We start from the raw sequence: 26,684 nt of genomic DNA, 5'->3' as shown, positions 1-26,684 counted from the left end.
CCCCCGGACTACTCTACGACTGTGAGTACCAAAACCTGTCCCCCCTGAACCCCCACAGCGCCGCCTGCAGAGGGAATCCCGAGGCTTCCCCTGACCGCGACTCTCTGAAACCTAAGTCCCGACGCTTGGAAAAGACCCTGCACCCGCAGCCCCCAGGACCTGAAGGACCGGACTTTCACTGCAGAAGTGACCCCCAGGAGTCCCTCTCCCTTGCCCAAGTGGAGGTTTCCCCGAGGAAGCCCCCCCTTGCCTGCCTGCAGCGCTGAAGAGATCCCTTGATCTCTCATTGACTTCCATTGCGAACCCGACGCTTGTTCTAACACTGCACCCGGCCGCCCCCGTGCCGCTGAGGGTGAAATTTCTGTGTGGGCTTGTGTCCCCCCCCGGTGCCCTACAAAACCCCCCTGGTCTGCCCTCCGAAGACGCGGGTACTTACCTGCTGGCAGACTGGAACCGGGGCACCCCCTTCTCTCCATTGAAGCCTATGCGTTTTGGGCACCACTTTGAACTCTGCACCTGACCGGCCCTGAGCTGCTGGTGTGGTAACTTTGGGGTTGCTCTGAACCCCCAACGGTGGGCTACCTTGGACCAAGAACTGAACCCTGTAAGTGTCTTACTTACCTGGTAAAACTAACAAAAACTTACCTCCCCCAGGAACTGTGAAAATTGCACTAAGTGTCCACTTTTAAAATAGCTATTTGTGAATGACTTGAAAAGTATACATGCAATTGAAATGATTCAAAGTTCCTAATGTACTTACCTGCAATACCTTTCAAACAAGATATTACATGTTAAATTTGAACCTGTGGTTCTTAAAATAAACTAAGAAAATATATTTTTCTATACAAAACCTATTGGCTGGATTTGTCTCTGAGTGTGTGTACCTCATTTATTGTCTATGTGTATGTACAACAAATGCTTAACACTACTCCTTGGATAAGCCTACTGCTCGACCACACTACCACAAAATAGAGCATTAGTATTATCTCTTTTTACCACTATTTTACCTCTAAGGGGAACCCTTGGACTCTGTGCATGCTATTCCTTACTTTGAAATAGCACATACAGAGCCAACTTCCTACACCTCTGAACATGGGATAGGAGTAGTCTTGTCCCAAACAAATGATGATGGCCTTGACCAGCTTGTTGCTTTTATTAGCAGGAAGCAGCGTTGGAGTGCCAGTGAGAGGGAGGCCTTTGCTGTGGTTTGGTCCCTGAAGAAGTTGAGACCATACCTTTTTGGTACTCACTTTAGTTCAAACTGACCACAGACCTCTCAGATGGCTAATGCAAATGAAAGGAGAAAACCTTTTCTCATGCCTTTTGTTACAGCACCCCAAGGTATCCCAGCTAGTGGAGATGCCCGTCCCTCTGGCCACTGCCCCCACTTTTGGCTGCAAGGCTGGAGGAGATAATGAGAAAAACAAGGAGTCACCCACCCGTCAGGACAGCCCCAAAGGTGTCCTGAGCTGAGGTGACCCCTTCCTTTAGAAATCCTCCGTCTTGAGATTGGAGGATTCCCCAATAGGATTAGGGATGTGCCCTCCTTCCCTCAGGGCGGAGGCACAAAGGGTGTAGCCACCCTCCAGGACAGTAGCCATTGGCCACTGCCCTCCTGACCTAAACATACCCATAAATTCAGTATTTAGGGGCACCCCAGAACCGAGGAAATCAGATTCCTGCAACTTGAAACAAGAGGAAGGACTGCTGACCTGAAAGACCTGCAGAGACATAGACAGCAACTGCTTTGACCCCAGCCCTACTGGCCTGTCTCCTGACTCGAAGAAAACTGCAACAGTGACGCATCCAACAGGGACCAGCGACCTCTGAAGCCTCAGAGGACCGCCTTGAACCAAAGGACCAAGAAACTCCAGTGAACACCAGCTCGGTTCAACCCCCCCCCAGGAAACTGTTGATTTTTGCACTGTGTCCACTTTTAAAATAGCTTCTAGCCATTTTAACTAAAACTGTGTATGTTATTGATCTAATTCAAAGTTCCTAACTTATCTGTGTGGAGTACCATGCATTTTATGTATTTACTTCAAATCTTGAACTTGTGGTTCTTAATAAATTAAGAAAATATATTTTTCTATATAAAAACCTATTGGCCTGGAGTAAGTCTTTGAGTGTGTGTTCCTCATTTATTGCCTGAGTACGTACAACAAATGCTTAACACTACCCTCTGATAAGCCTACAGCTCGACCACAATACCACAAAATAGAGCATTAGAATTATCTAATTTTGCCACTATCTTACCTCTAAGGGGAACCCCTTGAACTCTGTGCACACTATAACTTACTTTGAGATAGTATATACAGAGCCACCTTACTACAGCGGTGCTCAGAATGAATTTTCAGACTTGCTGATTTGCTTTAAAAGGGCATACTGCACAGGTATAAAGCATTCAAGAGGCAAGAAGGAAGAGGAGGCTGGTCAAGTTGTCCAGCTATCACCCTGAAAATAGAATTATAAAGCAAGATAGCCAATTCAATCAGTACTGTTCAGAGACTGCAATGTTCTCCTCTTTCAGGGCTTATTGTTGCTCACCTTAATCCGAATATGAGAGAATTAAATAAGATTCAGATTTGGCATCAATGGACCTTTCTTGTGTGCCTGCAATACAAGTGCCAAGTTCTAGAAAAAGAAGCCTTGTAACTAAAAGGGCAAAGTACTAATAGACATTGCTGCTGACAAACATAAAATGGGAGCCCAGTGATATGCAGTGGCAGAACAGTAATCAGCTTCACAGGGAAGGTAGGAACCACAAAATGGCAAAGGTTCAGCAAGACAGATCTTTGAGGAGGAAATTAAGTTTGAATGAGCCAGATCAACGCTCACCAAGAATGCCATTATCACCTTGTACATAAGTTATGGCTGGAAAACTACACAGACACTCAGGAAGAAGTGGGATGGGGGTCCCTAGAGACTGCTGGGTAAGGCATGGAGGCAGGACAGGTGGGACTAACTTCATTATATTTACACTGTGCTACACAATGGGTCAAAATGTTAAGGAGGTGGTCATCAGTATCATGGACTACCACTGAATTTAAGTCAGGTCTGCCAGTACTGTATGGGAGATGTCTGGCATCACCTGTAGGTTACCGCCACCAAATGTTGAGCCCAACACGTGGAGCGAACAGCCGCCTCTGTATCCTTCAGTGGAACTCTGGCTAGTGGCATTGGCACACATAGCAGGAGAGTGAGCCTTTGTTCAAACCCTAACAATGTCAGCGCCAGTAATTATTCTGAGCTCCAGCTATGAAGAGCTTGGTCTCCTTTATGTGTACATTGAAGCGGGAGTCACAGGAACAAGAATTATCATCTGACTCGAAACATAGCAAATAGAGAGAGGATCTGTAATGGGCTTTTGTCACTCACAATTCTGACAGGGCTTAAAGCCTGAACGCTTAGCGCAGACATCCCTAGCACTACAACAAGAAAATCTGTGAGGAATGAAGTCCTCTGAGGAAACTCTTGATAGAGAGCAAGCCACAGATGCCCAAAGGAGGGCACTTTATGCTCCAATTAATTCACAATGGTGTAGTTTTCAGCTTGTGTGGAGCTGGTGCCCCTTAACAGTGTGGCAAGCTTTTCTAAGATTCTGGATCCCGTCTGATACCTAGGATATTAAAAAGGTGAGAAACGGGCAGGTTAAAGTATGCATCAGAACAAAAGCTTCTTCCACTGTCAGCATGTCTCCGAATGTACTTAAGTGACTGCCACAAGAGAAGCCACTTTCCATAAATATTATTACATTGCAAAGGAATGAAGCGGCTCAAACTGAGGCACGGTAAGACGCTTTATCACCAAATTAATATTCCATGCATGGACCAAAGATGTTCTTGAAGAGACTACTATAATGACTTGAATTCTAAAGAAGAATGTGTGTGTGGTCTGTTCTGCATACAAGGCTGCTGCCAAATGTAACCTAACTGAAGTGTACATACAAGCATGTGTTGTCTTCCACCAAAGCCTTGAGAGGTTCTGTTTTTCTTGCCTCGTTTAGTAAAGTGGATTTCTAAGTGATGTGGTTGCGAGATCTAACCATGTAAAAATGTCACCAACTTTATCAGGTCCAGTTAGGTTTGTTTAAGAAAACCCTCAGCAGAGTCCTGAGTAGCTGTGGCACAGAGTAATCAGGCTTAATCAAAGCAACAAGTATAAAGCATTCAAGAGTGTCAAAACAGATAATTAAGGAACACAACAAAAATCCAGCACAATTTGTTAAGAGTATATTTTTAGTTTAAATACACACCTAAATGTCAAATTTAGGAGGGCAAAAACACAAGGGGAAATGGGGTTTAAATTTGACAATAAAGAAAATCACTTGAGGAGATTGAAAAACAAGGTTTTATTAAAGAAAGATGAAAGAGCGGGGCTTCAAGGTCAGGAATCGTGCACAGTGCAAAGACGACGACATTATCAGGCTATCACTGTGCTGCGTGGTTGGTTTGGGGAAGTCACTTGCCTAGGGAAGACATTTCTTTTCATTTTCTCTATGAAAAACTGAAAATTAGTTTAGACAGCAAGGATGTTAATGTGTGTCTAAAATGAAAATTAGTTACTTACCTGTAACTGCAGATCTCCGGTATTGGTATCTTTCATAGATTCACATGCTTGAATCATCCCCGTCGTTGAGGTGGGAGCCTCACAGTAACCTCAAATACACAAAGCAGTAGTTTAAAACCACTAGGCCTAGGTAGGCCCCCATAGGCTATTTTATAGCCTATGTATTTTGTTTTGTGAAAAGACACAAACTTTAGTGCCATCCAATCAGGCTTTGGCACCCTCCTGAACACTCTCAACAGAGGCTGCCTTCCCTCAGATTTTCTAGTACAAGTGTGAAGTCAAATATCTGTATATTAGGGGAGCCTCTGAGGGGAGGAGGGTGGGTCGCATGTGAATCTATGAAAGATACCAATACTGGAGAACTGCAGTTACAGGTAACTAATTTTCTTCTCCAGTATTGGATCTTTCATAGATTCGCATGAATCAGAGTAGCGAGCAGTAATGTTGGAGAAGCAGTGAATTAATCTGCATCTTGCTTTATACCAATTCTCCGACTGATATCAATAATCTTTAATAAATGTAACAGTAATACGAAAAATTGCATCTCTGCATATTATGCTATAAAAATGTGCCCCTGTTCTTATGAAGTTTAAAAATTTTTTAGCACAATATCAACAAGCTTTGGTATTACGGCCAGAACCAAGCGAAATATGATACTAATAAGCACTGTAATATAAAAGTAAATGTCAATGAAATTGAAGAACCATATCGCACATACCTTGATTGTGGGGGTGGGATGTTGTAAGAGGCTCACCTTAGCTAAATAAATGCCTCAGCACTGCCTGCCCCACTGCTGCGTCCATGTTACTCGTTTCCTCAAGATAATAGTGCTTCGTGAACGTATGCTGGCTGGACCATGTGGCCGCTCTACAGATGTTATGCAGTGGTATTCCCGCGAAAAATGCGGCTGAAGTGGCTACTGCCCTTGTAGAATGGGCTCTCACCCTGCTGCGGAGTGGTTTACCAGCCTGAGCATGACAGAATTGGATCACCAGGCCAATCCCCCTGGCTATAGTCTGCTTGGATACTGAGTGGCCCTTTTTTGTCCCTCCAAAGGCCATGAATAACTGGTCTGATTTACGTATGCCTTGCGTTTTCTGCAGGTAAAATTTTAGACACCTTTTTATATCCAGCGAATGTAATGTCTTTTCCACTACTCTCTGCAGATTTGGAAAAAAAGGTTTTTAAGATGACTGGTTCATTCAAGTGGAAAGTTGAAGGAACTTTAAGGATGTACTTAGGATTTGTCCTCAGGATTACACCAGAACTAGTGAATTGGAGGAAAGGCTCTTTAATAGTGAAGGCCTGAATGTCGCTTACTCTTTTAGCTGAAGTAAGAGCCAGTAGTAATGCAGTCTTCCATGAGATGAACTTGAGATCTGCTCTGTGGATCGGCTCAAAAGGAGCTTTCATGAGTTGCATTAAGACAACATTCAAAGATCATAAAGGTGGAGTTCTCTGAACTGGTGGAAAAGCAAGTAACAGGCCCTTCAGGAATTGCTTTACAATCCTGGTGGAATATAACAAGACCAAATCTTGTGATCTATGGTATCTCGAGATCGCTGCCAGATGTACTCGAATAGAAGAGTATGAAAGTACTCACTCTGCCAAATGCAACAGATATGGCAGTATTTGCTCCAGAAGAGATAGGATGTATACCTTCCGCTGGACAACATACAGAAGAAAGTTTCCATTTAAATTTTTAAGTCTTATTGGTAGTGTTAGCTATAGCTTTGGCTAAGATTTCTCTACACTCCGAGGAGATGTTCAGATTTACATACTCCGTGAATTCAGGAGCCAAGCCGATAAGTGAAGAGATGACGGATCCAGATGTCTGACTTGTCCCTGGTGCATCGTCAAGAGGGTTGGACTCTGAGTTGCACATGTGGCTGTTCTGAGAGCATTAGGAGCTCCGTGTACCACACCTGTCTGGGCCATCTGGAAGCTATTAACAGAAGGTGACAACCCTCTGTCTTAATTTTCTTGATGACTCTTGGTAGCGGGATCGGAGGAAAAGCATAGGCATAGACCCCGGACTATCTCATCGAAAACGCATTCCCCCACGATCCTTTCTGGGGAAGCCAACTTGCATAATAATGGCATTTCTTGTTTTCGAATGTGGCAAACAGATCGCGATTTGGTCTACCCCATAACAGGAAGAGTAGATCAAGAATTTCCTGGTCTAGTTCCCACTCGTGGTATGGTATAATTGTCCTGTATGGGTGTCTGCCAGAATGTTGGTCTGTCCTGGCACATGCTCTGCTTTCAGAGAAATGTTGTGTGTGATGGCCCATTCCCAGATATCCTTAGCCAGTTGCAAGAGTTTTAGAGATCTTGTGCCCCCTGCTTGTTTAGATAAAACATGCTTGTCCGTTCTGATTAAGACGCTTGAGTTTTGAAGTTTTGGCAAAAAGGCTTTGAGAGCTAGACCTATTGCTATGAGCTCCAGTTTATTTACGTGGAGTCGAACCTCGTTTGCATTCCAAGATCCGCTGATCTGTAAATCCTGGCAGTGTGCACCCCATCCCACGAGAGAAGCGTCTGTTATTATGTAACTGGGCACCTGATGAAGGAACGTGAGCCTGTTGGACAAATTGGTTAGCGTTGCCCACCAAGCCATGTTGGTCTGCTTTATTGGTGTTATGCAAACTTTGTCCTCGAAAGAGCCCTGCACCTGAGTCCACTGTGCATCCAATTGTTCTTGCAGGGGTCGCATATGGAGCCTGCAATCTGGGACCAGCGGAATGCATGACGAGATCATCCCTAGCAATGATTTGTAGGTGCGGACTGAAACAAACTTTTTTGTAGAGAGTTTGCGTGCTAAGGAGCTTAGCTTTTGCTTCCTTTCGTGAGATGGATACGCCTTGCTGCGGACCATGTCTAGTATTGCTCCTAAGAAATTCAATGTCTGTGTGGGATGAAGATGAGATTTTTGATAATTGACGACAAGCCCTAGGCTGCTGAACAATTGGAGGCAAACCAAAATGTGACGTACCACTTGAGGCTTTGAAGGTGCCTTTATGAGCCAGTCATCGAGGTAGGGAAATACCTGCATGCCCGACTGGTGGAGGTGTGCTGCCACAGGAGCCAACATTTTCGTGAAAATTCTGGGGGCCGATTTCAAACCGAGGGGAAGGACTCGAAATTGAAGGTGCATACCAGTTACTTTGAACCTGAGGAATTTGCGGTGGTTCCGGTGTATTGGAATATGAAAGTAAGCATCCTGGAGGTCCAGGGATGCCATATGATCTCCGGTATTTAAAAGGCGGAAGACATCCTGTAGTGTCACCATCCTGAACGATTGTTTCTTTAGGAACTTGTTAAGTGCTTTTAAGTCCAGAATGGGAATGGGGCGCCAGTCTCCGGAGGGTTTCTTTACCAGAAAGAAGCGGGAATAGGGACCAGTTCTATCGCTCGTTTGCGCAGCATCACTTGCACTTCCTTGAGGAGTTGGTTCACTCTCGGGAGTGGAGGGCCTGACGGAGGGACGTCCGGTGGTGTCTGCGTGAATTCCAGAGTATGGCCACTGGCCATTACATCGAGCACCCATCTGTCCGATGTTATTGATGCCCACAGAAGGAATTAAGAAGTGATGCGAACTCCAACCTTAGAGATTGGTGAGGGGTAGTACGCTGGTATGGCTGGTAGGTCATTGTTTCCTGCCCGTATCCCTTCCTCAGTAGCCACTCTTCCTCTCGCTGGATGTTTATAAGTCGCAGCCGGCGGCAACCGGTAATGTTGCTGCTATTGGTGGTACTGTTGCCGGGGTCCTGTGGAGGAAGACTGATACTGGGGTCTGTACTGATGGTAGCCCCCTCGAAAGGTGTAACCTCCTCTACCCATTGCTCCACAAAAGGGCTGCTTCCTATACTGCAGGGTACTAGTGATTTACCCGTATCTGTTTTGATGGCCTGTAACACGTCGTCGACATGCTTTGCTAACAGACTTTCACCATTCAACGGCATGTCAAGAACCCAGCTCTGGACCTCCGGGCGGAAGGAGGTAGACTTTAGCCATCCTTGCCTACGCAGGACCGCTGCCCCTGCTAGTTGCCTGAAACCTGTCAAAGAAAGGTTTATTGCGCTATATATAATCTCTGCTGCAATCCCTTCACCTTCATGCAATACCTTCTTCGCTTCCACCTGGACATCCTCCAGAAAGAAATCCAAGAAAGCAGACATGTCTGCCCACATCTTGCGATCATATCTCCCTAGGATGGCCAGGAAATTAGCTGCCTTTACAGTGATCGCCGCTACCGAAGAGAATTTGTTTCCAATATTATCCAATCTCCTCCCATCTTTGTCTGACCGAGATGCTATAGGTGTTGAAGGGTTTCCTAGAATGATGCTGTGCCGCCTGCGATATCACCGAATCCGGTTTTGGTTGCAACACTAAACAGGCCTTGTATTTCTACTCTAGCATAGGCATTTGTGAAGGCACTGTCGCCAGATTCTTCATCGCCTTCAACCCCTCCTGTCATAGGAAATCTACTATTGGTATAGCCCTTACCGACTTCTTTAATTGCTCCTTGAAGTCATAAAGGAAACACTCTGTTTCGTGAGAAACAATAGACAGACCAAATCGCTTTGCCGCTCTCTCGATCAAATTATGAAAACCTCCTATGTCCTCAGAAGGCGAATCCACCGGACCTGCTGGAGGTGGAGATGGTGTGGGGACGAGGTAGTCATCCCATTTGCTAGCAACTGACTCCCTTATCTCATCCTCTTCCCTCTCGTCGTCCGACGAAGGATGATCTTCTTGTGTTTGGCTACTCAATGGTATGCCCAGGAGCTTGGTCCTCAGGGTTTGACAAGGTGTCTGGAGGCTGTCAGGCCTGGGTGGCGTTACAGGTGTTGATGGTGGAAATCTCCTGTAGTAGTCGTTAAGCATACACTGAAGGTTTGCAACCAATGTGCTTGGCATGGGGAGGGATAATTGTTGTTCCCTCGGTGGTATGAAGTTGAAGCATAGTTGGGCTGGTACTGTCTTTCATCCTTCTTATCAAAGTCTTGGCATTTTACATGCAGCTGAGAAGGACTGCTAGCTGCACCAAACATTCCCTCATCTTGGGAATACATGTCATCGTCGTCTTCCAAGAGATGTTGCGGGGGATATGGCAATACCTTGCTCAGGAAGGTATGCATCGGAAGAATGTCAGATGATTTCTCCCCCATAGTGATGAGTGAAAGAGGTAATCTTGTTGCGTCCTCTTGAGAATATATCATCATTGTTGACGATAGTTCCGGTGAAATCCCCAGGAGGGTCGATTATCCGCTGGCATTGTCGTCGACGGTATGCACGTCGACGGTGTCTTCGGCGATGGTTCCCTCGTCGACGAGTCCCCTGTCTGCATTTGTCACGCCGACGGTGCTGTCGTCGCCGGTGTACTTGACAACGGTGCCTTCTTAAACCTCATCAACAGGTGCTTCGTCAACGGTAGTGTCTTAGTTGATTGGTGGACCCACGATGCCTCTGCCGTCGACGATGTCTTCGTCGACAATGCTTTCTTAAATATTTTTGCTGTAATGATAGTCGTCGACGATAATGGTGACGACGTCATTATCATTGGTGAGACCGCCGTTGTAAACATCGACGACACTGTTGATGTCACCGTCGTCGACGGGGTGGTCGTCAACAGGCGTTTTTTTGTCTGAGGAGAGCCTTACCGAATCTTTCTGCAGTGATAGAGACAGGGATCCACTTTTAGGGGTAATCATCCTCTGCAGAGGCGAAGTAGGCTATGAACGAACCTTTTTTGGCAACCTTGTGTGGGTCTCTGATTGAGAAATATTCTTTTCATGTCTCTTTTGTCTCTCAGTAGAGACATGATTCATCTTTTTGGCCATCTTTCTCTGTGGCTCATCAGGCAATCTTCCCTCCTCACCTGTTCTTTTTAAGGAGTGAGAAGCATGAGATGACGTTTCGCTTTCATCTGAGGAAGGATGTTCCATGGCTTTCTGTTGCCACAAGAGAAGCCTACCCTCAAGGTCCTTGAGGGTTTTTTGACTGAAGGTGTGACAGATCTTGCAGTCTCTCACCTTGTGGTCTGGGTGGAGGCAGTAGATGCACTTTTTGTGGGGGTCATTGTAGGAAGTTGGCTCTGTATGTGCTATTTCAAAGTAAGGAATAGCATGCACAGAGTCCAAGGGTTCCCCTTAGAGGTAAAATAGTGGTAAAAAGAGATAATACTAATGCTCTATTTTGTGGTAGTGGGGTCGAGCAGTAGGCTTATCCAAGGAGTAGTGTTAAGCATTTGTTGTACATACACATAGACAATAAATGAGGTACACACACTCAGAGACAAATCCAGCCAATAGGTTTTGTTATAGAAAAATATATTTTCTTAGTTTATTTTAAAAACCACAGGTTCAAATTTTACATGTAATAGCTCATTTGAAAGGTATTGCAGGTAAGTACTCTAGGAACTTTGAATCATTACTTTAGCATGTATACTTTTTACATAAAACACAATAAGCTGTTTTAAAAGTGGACACAGTGCAATTTTCACAGTTCCTGGGGGAGGTAAGTTATTGTTAGTTTTCACAGGTAAGTAAGTCACTTACAGTTCTCAGTTTTTGGTCCAAGGTAGCCCACCGATGGGGGTTCAGAGCAACCCCCAAAGTTATCACACCAGCAGCTCAGGGCCTGTCAGGTGCAAAGGTCAAAGAGGTGCCCAAAACACATAGGCTATAATGGAGAGAAGGGGGTGCCCCGGTTCCAGTCTGCCAGCAGGTAAGTACCCGCGTCTTCGGAGGGCAGACCAGGGGGGTTTTGTAGGGCACCGGGGGGGACACAAAGTGGCACAGAAAGTACAGCCTCAGCAGCGCGGGGGCGGCCGGGTGCAGTGTGCAAACACGCGTCGCGTTTCCTTCAGTTTTCAATGGGAGACCAAGGGGTCTCTTCAGCGATGCAGGCAGGCAAGGGGGGGGCTCCTCGGGGTAGCCACCACCTGGGCAAGGGAGAGGGCCTCCTGGGGGTCACTCCTGCACAGAAGTTCCGTTTCTTTAGGGGCTGGGGGCTGCGGGTGCAGGGTCTTTTCCAGCCATCGGGAAATGGAGTTCAGACAGTCGTGGTCAGGGGGAGCCTGGGGATTCCCTCTGCAGGCGTCGCTGTGGGGGCTCAGGGGGGACAACTTTGGTTACTCACAGTCGTAGAGTCGCCGGAGGGTCCTCCCTGAGTTGGTTGTTCTCCACCAGTCGAGTCGGGGTCGCCGGGTGCAGTGTTGCAAGTCTCACGCTTCTTGCGGGGAGTTGCAGGGGTCTTTAAATCTGCTCCTTGTAACAAAGTTGCAGTTCTTTTGGAGCAGTGCCGCTGTCCTCTGGAGTTTCTTGTCTTTTTCGAAGCAGGGCAGTCCTCGGAGGATTCAGAGGTCGCTGGTCCCTTGGAAAGCGTCGCTGGAGCAGGTTTCTTTGGAAGGCAGGAGACAGGCCGGTAAGTCTGGGGCCAAGGCAGTTGGTGTCTTCTGTTCTTCCTCTGCAGGGGTTTGTCAGCTCAGCAGTCCTTCTTCTTGTAGTTGCAGGAATCTAATTTCTAGGTTCAGGGAGAGCCCTTAAATACTAAATTTAAGGGCGTGTTTAGGTCTGGGGGGTTAGTAGCCAATGGCTACTAGCCCTGAGGGTGGGTACACCCTCTTTGTGCCTCCTCCCAAGAGGAGGGAGTCACATCCCTAATCCTATTGGGGGAATCCTCCATCTGCAAGATGGAGGATTTCTAAAAGTTAGAGTCACCTCAGCTCAGGACACCTTAGGGGCTGTCCTGACTGGCCAGTGACTCTTCCTTGTTATTCTCATTATTTTCTCCGGCCTTGCCGCCAAAAGTGGGGGCCGGGGCCGGAGGGGGCGGGCAACTCCACTAGTTGGAGTGTCCTGCGGTGCTGTGACAAAGGGGTGAGCCTTTGAGGCTCACCGCCAGGTGTTACAGCTCCTGCCTGGGGGAGGTGTTAGCATCTCCACCCAGTGCAGGCTTTGTTACTGGCCTCAGAGTGACAAAGGCACTCTCCCCATGGGGCCAGCAACATGTCTCTAGTGTGGCAGGCTGCTGGAACCAGTCAGCCTACACAGATAGTCGGTTAAGTTTCAGGGGGCACCTCTAAGGTGCCCTCTGTGGTGTATTTTACAATAAAATGTACACTGGCATCAGTGTGCATTTATTGTGCTGAGAAGTTTGATACCAAACTTCCCAGTTTTCAGTGTAGCCATTATGGTGCTGTGGAGTTCGTGTTTGACAGACTCCCAGACCATATACTCTTATGGCTACCCTGCACTTACAATGTCTAAGGTTTTGCTTAGACACTGTAGGGGCACAGTGCTCATGCACTGGTACCCTCACCTATGGTATAGTGCACCCTGCCTTAGGGCTGTAAGGCCTGCTAGAGGGGTGTCTTACCTATACTGCATAGGCAGTGAGAGGCTGGCATGGCACCCTGAGGGGAGTGCCATGTCGACTTACTCATTTTGTTCTCACTAGCACACACAAGCTGGTAAGCAGTGTGTCTGTGCTGAGTGAGGGGTCTCTAGGGTGGCATAATACATGCTGCAGCCCTTAGAGACCTTCCCTGGCATCAGGGCCCTTGGTACCAGAGGTACCAGTTACAAGGGACTTATCTGGATGCCAGGGTGTGCCAATTGTGGAATCAAAAGTACAGGTTAGGGAAAGAACACTGGTGCTGGGGCCTGGTTAGCAGGCCTCAGCACACTTTCAATTCAAAACATAGCATCAGCAAAGGCAAAAAGTCAGGGGGTAACCATGCCAAGGAGGCATTTCCTTACACTCTAGCTGCAGAAACTTCCAAAAGCCCGGGAAGACTGCCAAGCCTTCACCCAAGCACAAGGAACGCCTATGGAGTTGCAGAGCTGCTCCCCTACATCCATGCAGGCTCCGAAGAATAGCTGAAGAGGACGCTGGACCACCAAAGCTGCAGTTGGAGAGCACCACAGCCCCAGAGCCTTCCAGCCCATACTGAAGAGAGCCAATAGAGCCAATCAGGTCCCCAGCCTCTCCAGAGACTAGGTCCATTGTGGGTTTCCCCTCTGCAACCTTCATTCCGACACCTGCAGTCTTTGTGCAGCACTAAAGCTCCACCCCCCCCATTCTGCCACAAAATCCCAACCATCCCCGGTGAAGGCAACCCAGAAGAGCCACTTCCTATCTGCACACAAAGCCCAGGAGAAGAGGTCCACTGGTGTGTGCGCACACACCCCCAAGCTCATGAGACTTTAGCCCACTTGTTGGTACACCCGGAGTGGTTCACCAGTCCACACTCCAGCCTGTTCTGTGTGCCCCCTTCCACCATGACAGCCTCCGTTAACGGACACCCGACAAACCAAGAATACCCTTCATCCAAGACTGAGGCGAGGAGGACCACTGATGCATCACAAGACATGAGCCCGCTCAGTGGCTCACCAAAACCGGATGCTCAGTCTTAGCCTGCAGTCTCTTTTCACAGAGACTGATCTCCATAGGATGCTGTTTTGCACTCTGTACCAGGCCGCCCCGTGCTGCTGAGAGTGTACTGTGGGTGCTGCCATGGACCTTGCCCACTACTCGCCTTCGTAAGTCGTCAAAAAATACCTGTTTGCTGAATTTGTTTTTCCTCCCATAGGATAACATCAAGAGAGATCCGAAATTGCACTGTATTCACTATTTAATGCGAAAAGAATTCCTATTTAAAAATGCACTTACCTTAACGATTTTTCTCGGATGGCGGAACATTTATAAAGATACTTGCTTTTTTATAAATTTGTGTGGATCACCTTTTTGAGTCATGTCTCATTTACGGACTACTGTATCAGTAGATGTCTTGCACTCCTCTGTTTTAAGCCTAAGGCTGCTCGACCACACTACCCCTAAATAGAGCACTTCCGGATTGCCTAGGAAGCCCTGTCCACTCACTGGGGAACCCCTGGAACCTTTATAGGGTATTCACATACCACATAAAGGGCCAGCTTCCTACAGAAGGTCATACAATATTTAAGAATAGAAATTAAATCAATAATGAACTACTTGACTTATAACATATACCTACTGTTTTAAGATCCCAAAAATATTTTGTACCATAAAACAGTAACAGGCATCATTAAGGTATAAATGAACTACACGACCAGAAGTGTACTGCTTAAACATGCATTTATGTCTGACAGATTAACTTAATTAGGAATTTGGGAAATAAAACAAAATGCCACTGTTGCACCATCAGTATAATTTACGCAACTTGTTATTTAAAGCCTTACCATTTTGAAAAGACCAAAAAGAATTTATGTACAAGGGTTGATGCAATAGCATTTGGATAAAGCTGGCAGGTTCTTGCAACAAGCATAGCCCAGGAAACACCTCCAAGGAAACCCAGAATATTGGAATATATGTTGTGACCTGCAAGAAAAAAGCAAAGTTAGTTTTGGCAAGTAAATACAGAAAGAAAAGAGGGTTGTAAGGATGGAGACTTACGCTTGGCCCACAATTTGATAGCCCTCAGTGTTAACCTGAAGTTGTCAATGTTTGGTACTAGATGTAGAATTTCATCAGTAACCCTGCAACCTAGCCAAAAAGAAGAAAAAAAAAAAAAAAAAAAGTACATTTTAATACACATTTGTTTGTGTAAACAAAGTTTATTTTTACAGATGGCATACGCCTTAAAACCTTCCTACATCATCTGTTATGTTCGTGGCTTCTCAAGTGAGGAGAGACAAAAAGATCCTTATAGTATGCTCCAGTGGAATGTCACTTGGTTTGTTATTCCTTTTAGTCACCTAGAAATTCTAGTGCTGCACAATATAGTTAGCGCCAATTGTGCTTTTAGTTCATTAGTATTTTCAAAAAACATTTTGAACTTTCAGTCCAATTTATGCATTCAAAGTTTAGCCAGTTACATGTTTAAAAAAAATGGATACCGACCTGTAGTCCTAGTTTTCGGTCATAGAAAGTTCATGGAATTCAGGAGTTAGAATAATTTTAAACTGTAGCACCAAAAAGCCTCTTCTCATAACTACAATGCAGAACAATGCTGCACCCTTCATCAATTGCCATCTACATGTCTCAGTGATGAGGAGAAGTGCAGCCAGATAGATTTACTTCTTAAGTTGGAAAAAAACACACAAAAAACAAAAAAACAACAACTTATTTCTTTAATGGTACAAAAGCTTTCGCTCACCATGATGTGTTGCGCTAGCAGTTTCCTCAGAATGATTTTTTTTTTTTTTTTAAGAGAAATAGTGCAGACGGTAATTACATTTTAGACTTTATCCTGGATGCCGAAGAGCTGAAACAGGGGAGGAGGTATGGTTGTTAATGACTTCAGTTTAGACTCCGACGATGTAGAACCGAGACCACAAGTAAACAACTGTGCACCTTGTAGGATCTTCCTTGATGTTGTCATGTAGAATAGAGAGCAAAACTAATTTCTAACCCCGATGGCTCTTGGGCATAATGGATAAGTGTAGGAAGCTGGCTATCTATGTAGTGTACCATTGTAAGAGGACACTATACAGATAGTCCAGGGTGACCCTTACTGGCTGATGAGTTAAAAAAAAATATATATATATATATATATATAACCCTAAAAGAAATTTTGTGGTAGGGTGGGCAAGCAGTTGGGCCCTGAGGAGTTACAACACACACACAAAGACATCAGACAACTTATAAAAATACCGATTTTTATATTAATTTACACACCAAGATCATTGTAATCAGTTAAGTACTTCAAGTTAGCAATTGTTAAGTAAACAGAAAATACATTTCCATTGACTATAATGCGGTAATGTTATCCTGTTTGGAAAAGAACATATACTGCATTCTGGCACTTAGCAACTACTTACAGGACCAGTCTTCGGGAGTTAAGGTAAGTATGTGGGAAGGTCTGAGGCAGCACCACCAGGTCACTTCGGGAGGCAATGGGGCATCAGGGTGCGGGGGTGCTTTTCAGCGTTCAGTGCCCTAATGTAATCTTATGGGATAGAAACAGATACTGCATCTGGGTACTTGGAAACGACTTACAGGACTGTTCTTCTGGAGTTAATATAAGTTTGGGTGCAGGCCCAAAGCAGCACCACCATGTCACTTTGGGGGGCACTAGGCCGTCTGGATGCAGAGGTGCTTTACAGCGTAAGGTGTTTCATTCATTTTATGGGAAACTGTCCCGCTGAAAGGAGCTGCAAGTGGGCACTTGGTGACCAGCACGGCTAAACCCAAATGGGGAAACAAGTCTTGATGGTCTTGGGCACACAGGCACGCCGTTGAACCATAGCAATTCAGCCTGTGGGGCACGTGTGCACTGGTTTGTGTTGTAAAGACGCGTCGCAATTCTTGGTTCCTGCACAAAAGATGCTGCAGGTGATGACTGGGGGACCATTCTGTTTAAACTCAAGGTGGGGTTCAGCTCTGGAAGGTCTAAGGACCTCGTTGACACCATTGGCCAATTTCAACTCTGGCTGGGGGTCTTGGTGCAGTGCTGCTTTCTGGTGTCCTGCATTCCACCGTCCAGAGCTCACGGTTCTTCTTGGGTGACTGCAGGGTACTAGCTCTGCTACCTCATGGGAGATGTTGGTTGTTCCTTGAAGTACCAGTAATCCTCCCTAGCTTTTGGAGGCAGAGCAGTTGCGGGATGAGTTGACTTTGACACAACTATCGAGGACAGCAGGCAAGCTGGCAGTTGCTGCTCCTGTGTTCTTGCTTTTTGCAGCTCTAAAGTGTCCTTCTTTGGTCCAATAAATATGCTTTGCTGGTGTCAGCAGGGCTCCCCTAAATACTCAATTTAGGGGCATTAAGGGGAGTGAAGGGTAGTGCCCAATGGGCTACATACGCTTGTGGTCACTACACCTTCTAGATGACCACTTCCTGTGGGGGAACGGGCATCATCCTGTTACAGAGTTCCTAATTCCACTACACACAAGACAGTGGAATTCTCATTGTTATGTTCACTTCAGGCAACCCCACCCTAGGTATATGCTCAGGTTGCAAGTTTGATAAGCCTCCTGACAAGCTAATTTCTCCACCTGTCCTGGTGCCAGATGGGCCTCAGGGCAGGTGATTGCATCCTCCAGGTCTGGGGGAAGCCAGGCTCCCATATCAAAGGCGATGCGCTCTTTGAAGCTCCCTGCCTTGACATGCTAAATTGCTAGCATTCCTGCTGGAGGGGGGGTAAACATCTCCTGCCAAAGAAGATATTGTTTCTTTCCTCTGACATCGTGGGGTTCTCACTTCTAGGGGGTCAGAAACTAGCCTGGGGTGGCCAGCTGGTAATACCAATCAGCCAGCACACTAGAAGACTATTCGGTTTCAGGGGGTACCTCTAAGGTACCCTTTGACTGCATGTTTTAATAAATCCAACACTGTCATCAATGTGGGTTTACTAAGACAAGGTGTTTGATGCCAAACCACTATTTTCCGCAGGTGCCCTCATGTAGCTGGGTCACTCCTGATGACCAGTGTCAAACATGCTCAGAGATGACTGCCCAGTCACTTGAAATGTCTAGGAATAGAATTAGACATCACAGGGGCATATCCGCTCATGCAAATATGTCCCCACATGTATTATGATACACCCTGCCTTAGGGTTCTTAAAACCTGCTGTACGGGTGCCCAATATTTACATGCAGTGACCTGGGCGTAGTTTTGCTTTTCACTAATGACCGAGCTTAAATACTTATACACTGACAAAAAAGAATTCTCTGGAATGTACTTTAGTCCAAAGAAGACATTTATTATTTCACTACTCACGGTTCCTAAAAGTAGATTAGCATGTTGAAAGCACACATTTGAAAATAGTCACAGCAATGAAATGAAAACATACATGATTGATTCTCCACTGCAATATACACAGCAAATATATGTATCTATATTATAACGCAAAGCAAATAATTAAGAAAAATATCACGGTAGGGCCTGTCAGGTGCTTCATCTTTCTCGTGCCAGCAAGCTGATGACCCCGTTCGACTGCGAGAAAGAGCTCTGCCCTCAGGGGAAATCTAGAGCAGTCATCCAACATCTGAATCGTAAATGAGGTCTCTGATTTCCAAGTGACCATCTCGTCTCTGAACGAGTAATGCTCCTCAGCTAGGCATGGTAGCTGAATTCCCTCCAGGAGAATGCACTCTATGTATCCCTAGCAAGGAATTAAAAGCCAATTGACAACAGGGATATTCAGCTACAATCCAGTGAAAGATGGACTGTTGATATGTCCATACGCTGGCGAATGAGGCCGCAGTCAATACAAAGTTAGATAAGGTCTTAAATTTTATCTATATAGAAACCAATAACTCGCCTTTCATCTGGTAAGTGGAAACAATGTTCAGCTTAAGACTGCTAAAGATAACTGGAAGAGCTATGGTGTTACTACTTTTGGTAGTAGAGAAGGGGAAGTTCTCATTACCACTCTATATGCATGAAAAACCATATTAAGGGTCAACAGCTGAAAGGGCTTGAATTTCACCAACCTTACAAGCATGCTTGTGAAAAAAGTTCAAAGGGTGTGTAGGAAAGTATCCTCTTTTTGGCATGGTTATCCCACCACATTTTGCATGCTGTTGGTGTGCTTAGACTGTTTTCACTGGGATCCTGATAACCAGGACCCCCAGTGATTCTGCTCTCTCGCTCCAAATGTGGTTACCTTGGACGTTTGTGCACTCCACAATTGCCATACTGGTGTCCCCTTGTAACTCCCTAGTATATGGTACTTAGTTACCCAGGGCATTGGGACACCAGGGGTCCCCCCATGGGCTTCAGGATGTATTATGCCACCCATGGGGGCCCATGCAAAATGTGCCAGCAGGCCTGCCATTGCAGCGTCCCCCTAGTTTGCTTTGAAGAGCACATCTGGTGCACTCCTTGCATAAACTGGTTTGCACCAGTACAGGGACCCCCAGTCCCCACTCTGGGGGCAAAACTAGACAAAGGAAAGGGGAGTGACCACTCCCCTGTCGATCACCACCCCAGGGGTGGTGCCCAGAGCCACTTAACTGGCCACTCAGATGCTCCCAGAATTAAGGCAGGTGACATCAGTGACCCCTTCTGTTAAGTGGTCACCATATTTAGAGACTCTCTTGTGGGAGGGTCCCCAGATTCGGCATGCAAGACTCCACCAGGACGACTCTGCAACATCTAATTCTGCTCCTGACCACCAGAACTGCAAATGGACACTTCAGGAACTGAAGAGACTGCAACTCCCAAAACGACCTTGCAACATTGTTTCCACTGCTACTTTCAGCAACTGCAACATTTCCGCAGCTGTGCATCCTCTGGGGTTAGCCAGACTTCGGCACCACTAGAAAGCAAGACGTAATCACCCTGGGGGTGAAGGAGTCACTCCCCTGCATCTGCAGGCACCTACAGCAACAACGACCGGCTGCGTGGATCTGCTCTCCTCCAGGAATGCATGGATCCTGCAACACAGGTAGTGGTGTGGAGTGGTCCCCTTGCTCCTTCTATGCCCTCGGTCCATTTTGGGAGACAGTGAGCCCTTTCCTCTCCTTGTAGAGCAGGACCCCTTTGCACCATGACTTGTGCAGCAACCTTGGCTTGTTGTCTCCTGCTCCAAGGGATCTTCCCAGCACTTCATTCTTGCAATGACAGTCTCTCCTTTGCAACTCCAGATAGGTGGGACTCCTCTCCAGGTGTGATGATTCAGCCTCTCTGCAACTTACTGTACCTGCTGCCAGTGGGTTGCCTGTGGGAACTGAGACTACCTCTCCTGGCTCTCCCGACTCCCGAGAGTCAGCCTGAACTCCCCTCCAAGGGTCGAGTCCCCTAGATCTTGCTGGTCCTCTCTTCAGTCTTGCAACTCTTCTTTTGCCTCATCTCTTGCATTTGCCAAGGCTCATTGGTGGTGGTCCTAACCACTGACCGACTGCAAGCCGGTGACTGGCGTGGAACATCATCTGCACGGCTCCAAGGACATCCCTACGGCTCCTGGAACCCACAGCTGATCTTCTCATCGACCCAGAAGAACCACAGAAGGGTGGGTAGTGGCTCCTGTCCAGTGTGGACACTCCATTGTAGACTGGACTGTCCCCTTCTATTGTAGGCCCTTTTCTTCCAGAATCCACTTTTGGGTTCCTCTGGTCTGGTCCTGTTCTTGCGCAATCCATTTTCAAAGCCCTCCCGTTAGTCCTTGGGAAGACCAGGTAATTACCCCTGATCTCCTGGTTTGGGGGGGGTGGGGGGGATAACATCACAAAGGAACTCACCTCTTGGGGTCTCAAGTTCTCCCAGCTCCCCTTTACTACTCCATACCCTTGGATGGGGGACTTCACTTCGCATTCCACTATTTTAGTATAAAGTTTGGCCATCCCCTAGGGCCCTAGCTATTTCTTACAACTTTTGCCAACGGTGGTTGTTACATATGCTAATTCCCAATTATTGTGAGTGTGTGTATGGAAAATGTCACTTACCTAGTGTTCCTCTGTTCGTGGCATGAGACGCTGCAGATTCACATGCTGTGCATTATCCTGCCATCTAGTGTTGGGCCCGGAGTGTTACAAGTTGTTTTTCTTCGAAGAAGTCTTTGAGTCACGAGACCGAGGGACTCCTCCCTTTCGGCTCCATTGCGAATGGGCGTCGACTCCATCTTAGATGGTTTTCCCCACAGAGGGTGAGGTAGGAGTTGTGAGAATACTAGGTGCCCAGTGCAGTTATGTGTGTACTTAATGTGTATCAAGAGAATATCTATTTAAGTATTTACAATTTTCATTCAACTAAGAACGGCTACAGGCTACCGGGGAGGTGGGAGGGTGCATGTGAATCTGCAGCGTCTCATGCCACGAACAGATGTACACTGGGTAAGTGATATTCCGTACGGTGGCATGTGTAGCTGCAGATACACATGCTGTGCATAGACTAACAAGCAGTAATCTCCCCAAAAAGCGGTGGTTTAGCCTGTAGGAGTTGAAGTTGTCTGAAATAATGTTCTTAATACAGCCTGTCTTACTGTGGCTTGTTGCGTTGCTAACACATCTACACAGTAATGCTTAGTAAATGTATGAGGCGTAGCCCAGGTGGCTGTCTTACAAATTTCTGTCATAGGTATATTCCCAAGAAAAGCCATTGTGGCGCCTTTTTTCCTAGTGGAACGTGCTCTTGGTGTAATAGGTAATACTCTTTTTGCTTTAATATAGCAAGTTTGAATACATTTAACTATCCATCTGGCGATGCCTTGTTTGGGTATAGGATTACCTGCATGAGGTTTTTGGAAGGCTACAAACAATTGTTTTGTTTTACAAAATTGTTTTGTTCTGTTAATGTAATACATTAGTGCTCTTTTTATGTCTAATGTATGTAAGGCTCTTTCGGCTACGGAGTCTGCTTGCGGAAAGAAGACTGGGAGTTCCACAGTTTGGTTTAGGTGGAATGGTGATATGACCTTTGGTAAGAATTTTGGATTTGTACGGAGAACCACTTTATGTTTATGTATCTGTATAAAGGGTTCTTGAATAGTAAATGCATGTATCTCACTTACTCTTTGTAGGAAGTTGGCTCTGTATGTGCTATTTCAAAGTAAGGAATAGCATGCACAGAGTCCAAGGGTTCCCCTTAGAGGTAAAATAGTGGTAAAAATAGATAATACTAATGCTCTATTTTGTGGTAGTGTGGTCGAGCAGTAGGCTTATCCAAGGAGTAGTGTTAAGCATTTGTTGTACATACACATAGACAATAAATGAGGTACACACACTCAGAGACAAATCCAGCCAATAGGTTTTTGTATAGAAAAATATCTTTTCTTAGTTTATTTTAAGAACCACAGGTTCAAATTCTACATGTAATATCTCATTCGAAAGGTATTGCAGGTAAGTACTTCAGGAACTTTAAATCATAAAAATTGCATGTATACTTTTCAAGTTATTGACAAATAGCTGTTTCAAAAGTGGACACTTAGTGCAACTTTCACAGTTCCTAGGGGAGGTAAGTATTTGTTAGTTTTACCAGGTAAGTAAGACACTTACAGGGTTCAGTTCTTGGTCCAAGGTAGCCCACCGTTGGGGGTTCAGAGCAACCCCAAAGTCACCACACCAGCAGCTCAGGGCCGGTCAGGTGCAGAGTTCAAAGTGGTGCCCAAAACACATAGGCTAGAATGGAGAGAAGGGGGTGCCCCGGTTCCGGTCTGCTTGCAGGTAAGTACCCGCGTCTTCGGAGGGCAGACCAGGGGGGTTTTGTAGGGCACCGGGGGGGACACAAGTCCACACAGAAATTTCACCCTCAGCAGCGCGGGGGCGGCCGGGTGCAGTGTAGGAACAGGCGTCGGGTTCGCAATGTTAGTCTATGAGAGATCTCGGGATCTCTTCAGCGCTGCAGGCAGGCAAGGGGGGGATTCCTCGGGGAAACCTCCACTTGGGTAAGGGAGAGGGACTCCTGGGGGTCACTTCTCCAGTGAAAGTCCGGTCCTTCAGGTCCTGGGGGCTGCGGGTGCAGGGTCTCTGTAGGAAGTTGGCTCTGAATGTGCTATTTCAAAGTAAGGAATAGCATGCACAGAGTCCAAGGGTTCCCCTTAGAGGTAAGATAGTGGCAAAAAGAGATAATACTAATGCTCTATTTTGTGGTAGTGTGGTCGAGCAATAGGCTTATCCAAGGAGTAGTGTTAAGCATTTGTTGTACATACACATAGACAATAAATGAGGTACACACACTCAGAGACAAATCCAGCCAATAGGTTTTGTTATAGAAAAATATATTTTCTTAGTTTATTTTAAGAACCACAGGTTCAAATTCTACATGTAATATCTCATTCGAAAGGTATTGCAGGTAAGTACTTTAGGAACTTCAAATCATCAAAATTGCATGTATACTTTTCAAGTTATTCACAAATAGCTGTTTTAAAAGTGGACACTTAGTGCAATTTTCACAGTTCCTAGGGGAGGTAAGTATTTGTTAGGTTAACCAGGTAAGTAAGACACTTACAGGGCTTAGTTCTTGGTCCAAGGTAGCCCACCGTTGGGGGTTCAGAGCAACCCCAAAGTCACCACACCAGCAGCTCAGGGCCGGTCAGGTGCAGAGTTCAAAGTGGTGCCCAAAACACATAGGCTAGAATGGAGAGAAGGGGGTGCCCCGGTTCCGGTCTGCTTGCAGGTAAGTACCCGCGTCTTCGGAGGGCAGACCAGGGGGGTTTTGTAGGGCACCGGGGGGGACACAGGTCCACACAGAAATTTCACCCTCAGCGGCGCGGGGGCGGCCGGGTGCAGTGTAGAAACAAGCGTCGGGTTGGTAATGGAAGTCAATGGGAGATCTAGGGATCTCTTCAGCGCTGCAGGCAGGCAAGGGGGGGGTTCCTCGGGGAAACCTCCACTTGATCAAGGGAGAGGGACTCCTGGGGGTCACTCCTCCAGTGAAAGTCCGGTCCTTCAGGTCCTGGGGGCTGCGGGTGCAGGGTCTCTCCCAGGTGTCGGGACTTTGGATTCAAAGAGTCGCGGTCAGGGGAAGCCTCGGGATTCCCTCTGCAGGCGGCGCTGTGGGGGCTCAGGGGGGACAGGTTTTTGTACTCACAGTCTTAGAGTAGTCCTGGGGTCCCTCCTGAGGTGTTGGATCGCCACCAGCCGGGTCGGGGTCGCCGGGTGCAGTGTTGCAAGTCTCACGCTTCTTGCGGGGAGCTTGCAGGGTTCTTTAAAGCTGCTGGAAACAAAGTTGCAGCTTTTCTTGGAGCAGGTCCGCTGTCCTCGGGAGTTTCTTGTCTTTTCGAAGCAGGGGCAGTCCTCAGAGGATGTCGAGGTCGCTGGTCCCTTTGGAAGGCGTCGCTGGAGCAGGATCTTTGGAAGGCAGGAGACAGGCCGGAGAGTTTCTGGAGCCAAGGCAGTTGTCGTCTTCTGGTCTTCCTCTGCAGGGGTTTTCAGCTGGGCAGTCCTTCTTCTTGTAGTTGCAGGAATCTAATTTTCTAGGGTTCAGGGTAGCCCTTAAATACTAAATTTAAGGGCGTGTTTAGGTCTGGGGGGTTAGTAGCCAATGGCTACTAGCCCTGAGGGTGGGTACACCCTCTTTGTGCCTCCTCCCAAGGGGAGGGGGTCACAATCCTAACCCTATTGGGGGAATCCTCCATCGGCAAGATGGAGGATTTCTAAAAGTCAGAGTCACCTCAGCTCAGGACACCTTAGGGGCTGTCCTGACTGGCCAGTGACTCCTCCTTGTTTTTCTCATTATTTTCTCCGGCCTTGCCGCCAAAAGTGGGGCCTGGCCGGAGGGGGCGGGCAACTCCACTAGCTGGAGTGTCCTGCTGGGTTGGCACAAAGGAGGTGAGCCTTTGAGGCTCACCGCCAGGTGTGACAATTCCTGCCTGGGGGAGGTGTTAGCATCTCCACCCAGTGCAGGCTTTGTTACTGGCCTCAGAGTGACAAAGGCACTCTCCCCATGGGGCCAGCAACATGTCTCAGTTTGTGGCAGGCTGCTAAAACTAGTCAGCCTACACAGATAGTCGGTTAAGTTTCAGGGGGCACCTCTAAGGTGCCCTCTGTGGTGTATTTTACAATAAAATGTACACTGTCATCAGTGTGCATTTATTGTGCTGAGAAGTTTGATACCAAACTTCCCAGTTTTCAGTGTAGCCATTATGGTGCTGTGGAGTTTGTGTTTGACAAACTCCCAGACCATATACTCTTATGGCTACCCTGCACTTACAATGTCTAAGGTTTTGTTTAGACACTGTAGGGGTACCATGCTCATGCACTGGTACCCTCACCTATGGTATAGTGCACCCTGCCTTAGGGCTGTAAGGCCTGCTAGAGGGGTGTCTTACCTATACTGCATAGGCAGTGAGAGGCTGGCATGGCACCCTGAGGGGAATGCCATGTCGACTTACTCGTTTTGTCCTCACTAACACACACAAGCTGGCAAGCAGTGTGTCTGTGCTGAGTGAGAGGTCTCCAGGGTGGCATAAGACATGCTGCAGCCCTTAGAGACCTTCCTTGGCATCAGGGCCCTTGGTACTAGAAGTACCAGTTACAAGGGACTTATCTGGATGCCAGGGTCTGCCAATTGTGGATACAAAAGTACAGGTTAGGGAAAGAACACTGGTGCTGGGGCCTGGTTAGCAGGCCTCAGCACACTTTCAATTGTAAACATAGCATCAGCAAAGGCAAAAAGTCAGGGGGCAACCATGCCAAGGAGGCATTTCCTTACAGTCTCTCCCAGGCGTCGGGACTTTAGGTTCAAAGAGTCGCGGTCAGGGGAAGCCTCGGGATTCCCTCTGCAGGCGGCGCTGTGGGGGCTCAGGGGGGACAGGTTTTGGTACTCACAGTATCAGAGTAGTCCTGGGGTCCCTCCTGAGGTGTTGGATCGCCACCAGCCGAGTCGGGGTCGCCGGGTGCAGTGTTGCACGTCTCACGCTTCTTGCGGGGAGCTTGCAGGGTTCTTTAAAGCTGCTGGAAACAAAGTTGCAGCTTTTCTTGGAGCAGGTCCGCTGTCCTCGGGAGTTTCTTGTCTTTTCGAAGCAGGGGCAGTCCTCAGAGGATGTCGAGGTCGCTGGTCCCTTTGGAAAGCGTCGCTGGAGCAGGATCTTTGGAAGGCAGGAGACAGGCCGGTGAGTTTCTGGAGCCAAGGCAGTTGTCGTCTTCGGGTCTTCCTCTGCAGGGGTTTTCAGCTAGGCAGTCCTTCTTCTTGTAGTTGCAGGAATCTACTTTTCTAGGGTTCAGGGTAGCCCTTAAATACTAAATTTAAGGGCGTGTTTAGGTCTGGGGGGTTAGTAGCCAATGGCTACTAGCCCTGAGGGTGGGTACACCCTCTTTGTGCCTCCTCCCAAGGGGAGGGGGTCACAATCCTAACCCTATTGGGGGAATCCTCCATCTGCAAGATGGAGGATTTCTAAAAGTTAGAGTCACTTCAGCTCAGGACACCTTAGGGGCTGTCCTGACTGGCCAGTGACTCCTCCTTGTTGCTTTCTTTGTTCCCTCCAGCCTTGCCGCCAAAAGTGGGGGCCGTGGCCGGAGGGGGCGGGCAACTCCACTAAGCTGGAGTGCCCTGCTGGGCTGTGACAAAGGGGTGAGCCTTTGAGGCTCACCGCCAGGTGTTACAGCTCCTGCCTGGGGGAGGTGTTAGCATCTCCACCCAGTGCAGGCTTTGTTACTGGCCTCAGAGTGACAAAGGCACTCTCCCCATGGGGCCAGCAACATGTCTCTGGTGTGGCAGGCTGCTGGAACTAGTCAGCCTACACA

The 26,684-nt window shown here is 47.2% G+C and overlaps 1 protein-coding gene across 1 annotated transcript in view; it reads right to left on the bottom strand.

Moving 5' to 3' along the window:
- Positions 1 to 26,684, bottom strand: part of PAPOLA (poly(A) polymerase alpha) — an 858,334-nt gene that overhangs the window by 687,425 nt on the left and 144,225 nt on the right. Inside the window, exons 8-9 of the mRNA XM_069208274.1 lie at positions 15,013 to 15,102; positions 14,799 to 14,937 (exon numbers count right to left, since the gene is read on the bottom strand). Coding sequence (XP_069064375.1) covers positions 14,799 to 14,937; positions 15,013 to 15,102 — 229 coding nt within the window. The remainder of the gene's footprint in view (positions 1 to 14,798; positions 14,938 to 15,012; positions 15,103 to 26,684) is intronic.

The sequence above is a fragment of the Pleurodeles waltl genome, chromosome 9, assembly GCF_031143425.1.
Source record: "Pleurodeles waltl isolate 20211129_DDA chromosome 9, aPleWal1.hap1.20221129, whole genome shotgun sequence".
NCBI classification, from domain to species: Eukaryota; Metazoa; Chordata; class Amphibia; order Caudata; family Salamandridae; genus Pleurodeles; species Pleurodeles waltl.
This window is presented reverse-complemented; position numbering and strand designations above follow the sequence as displayed.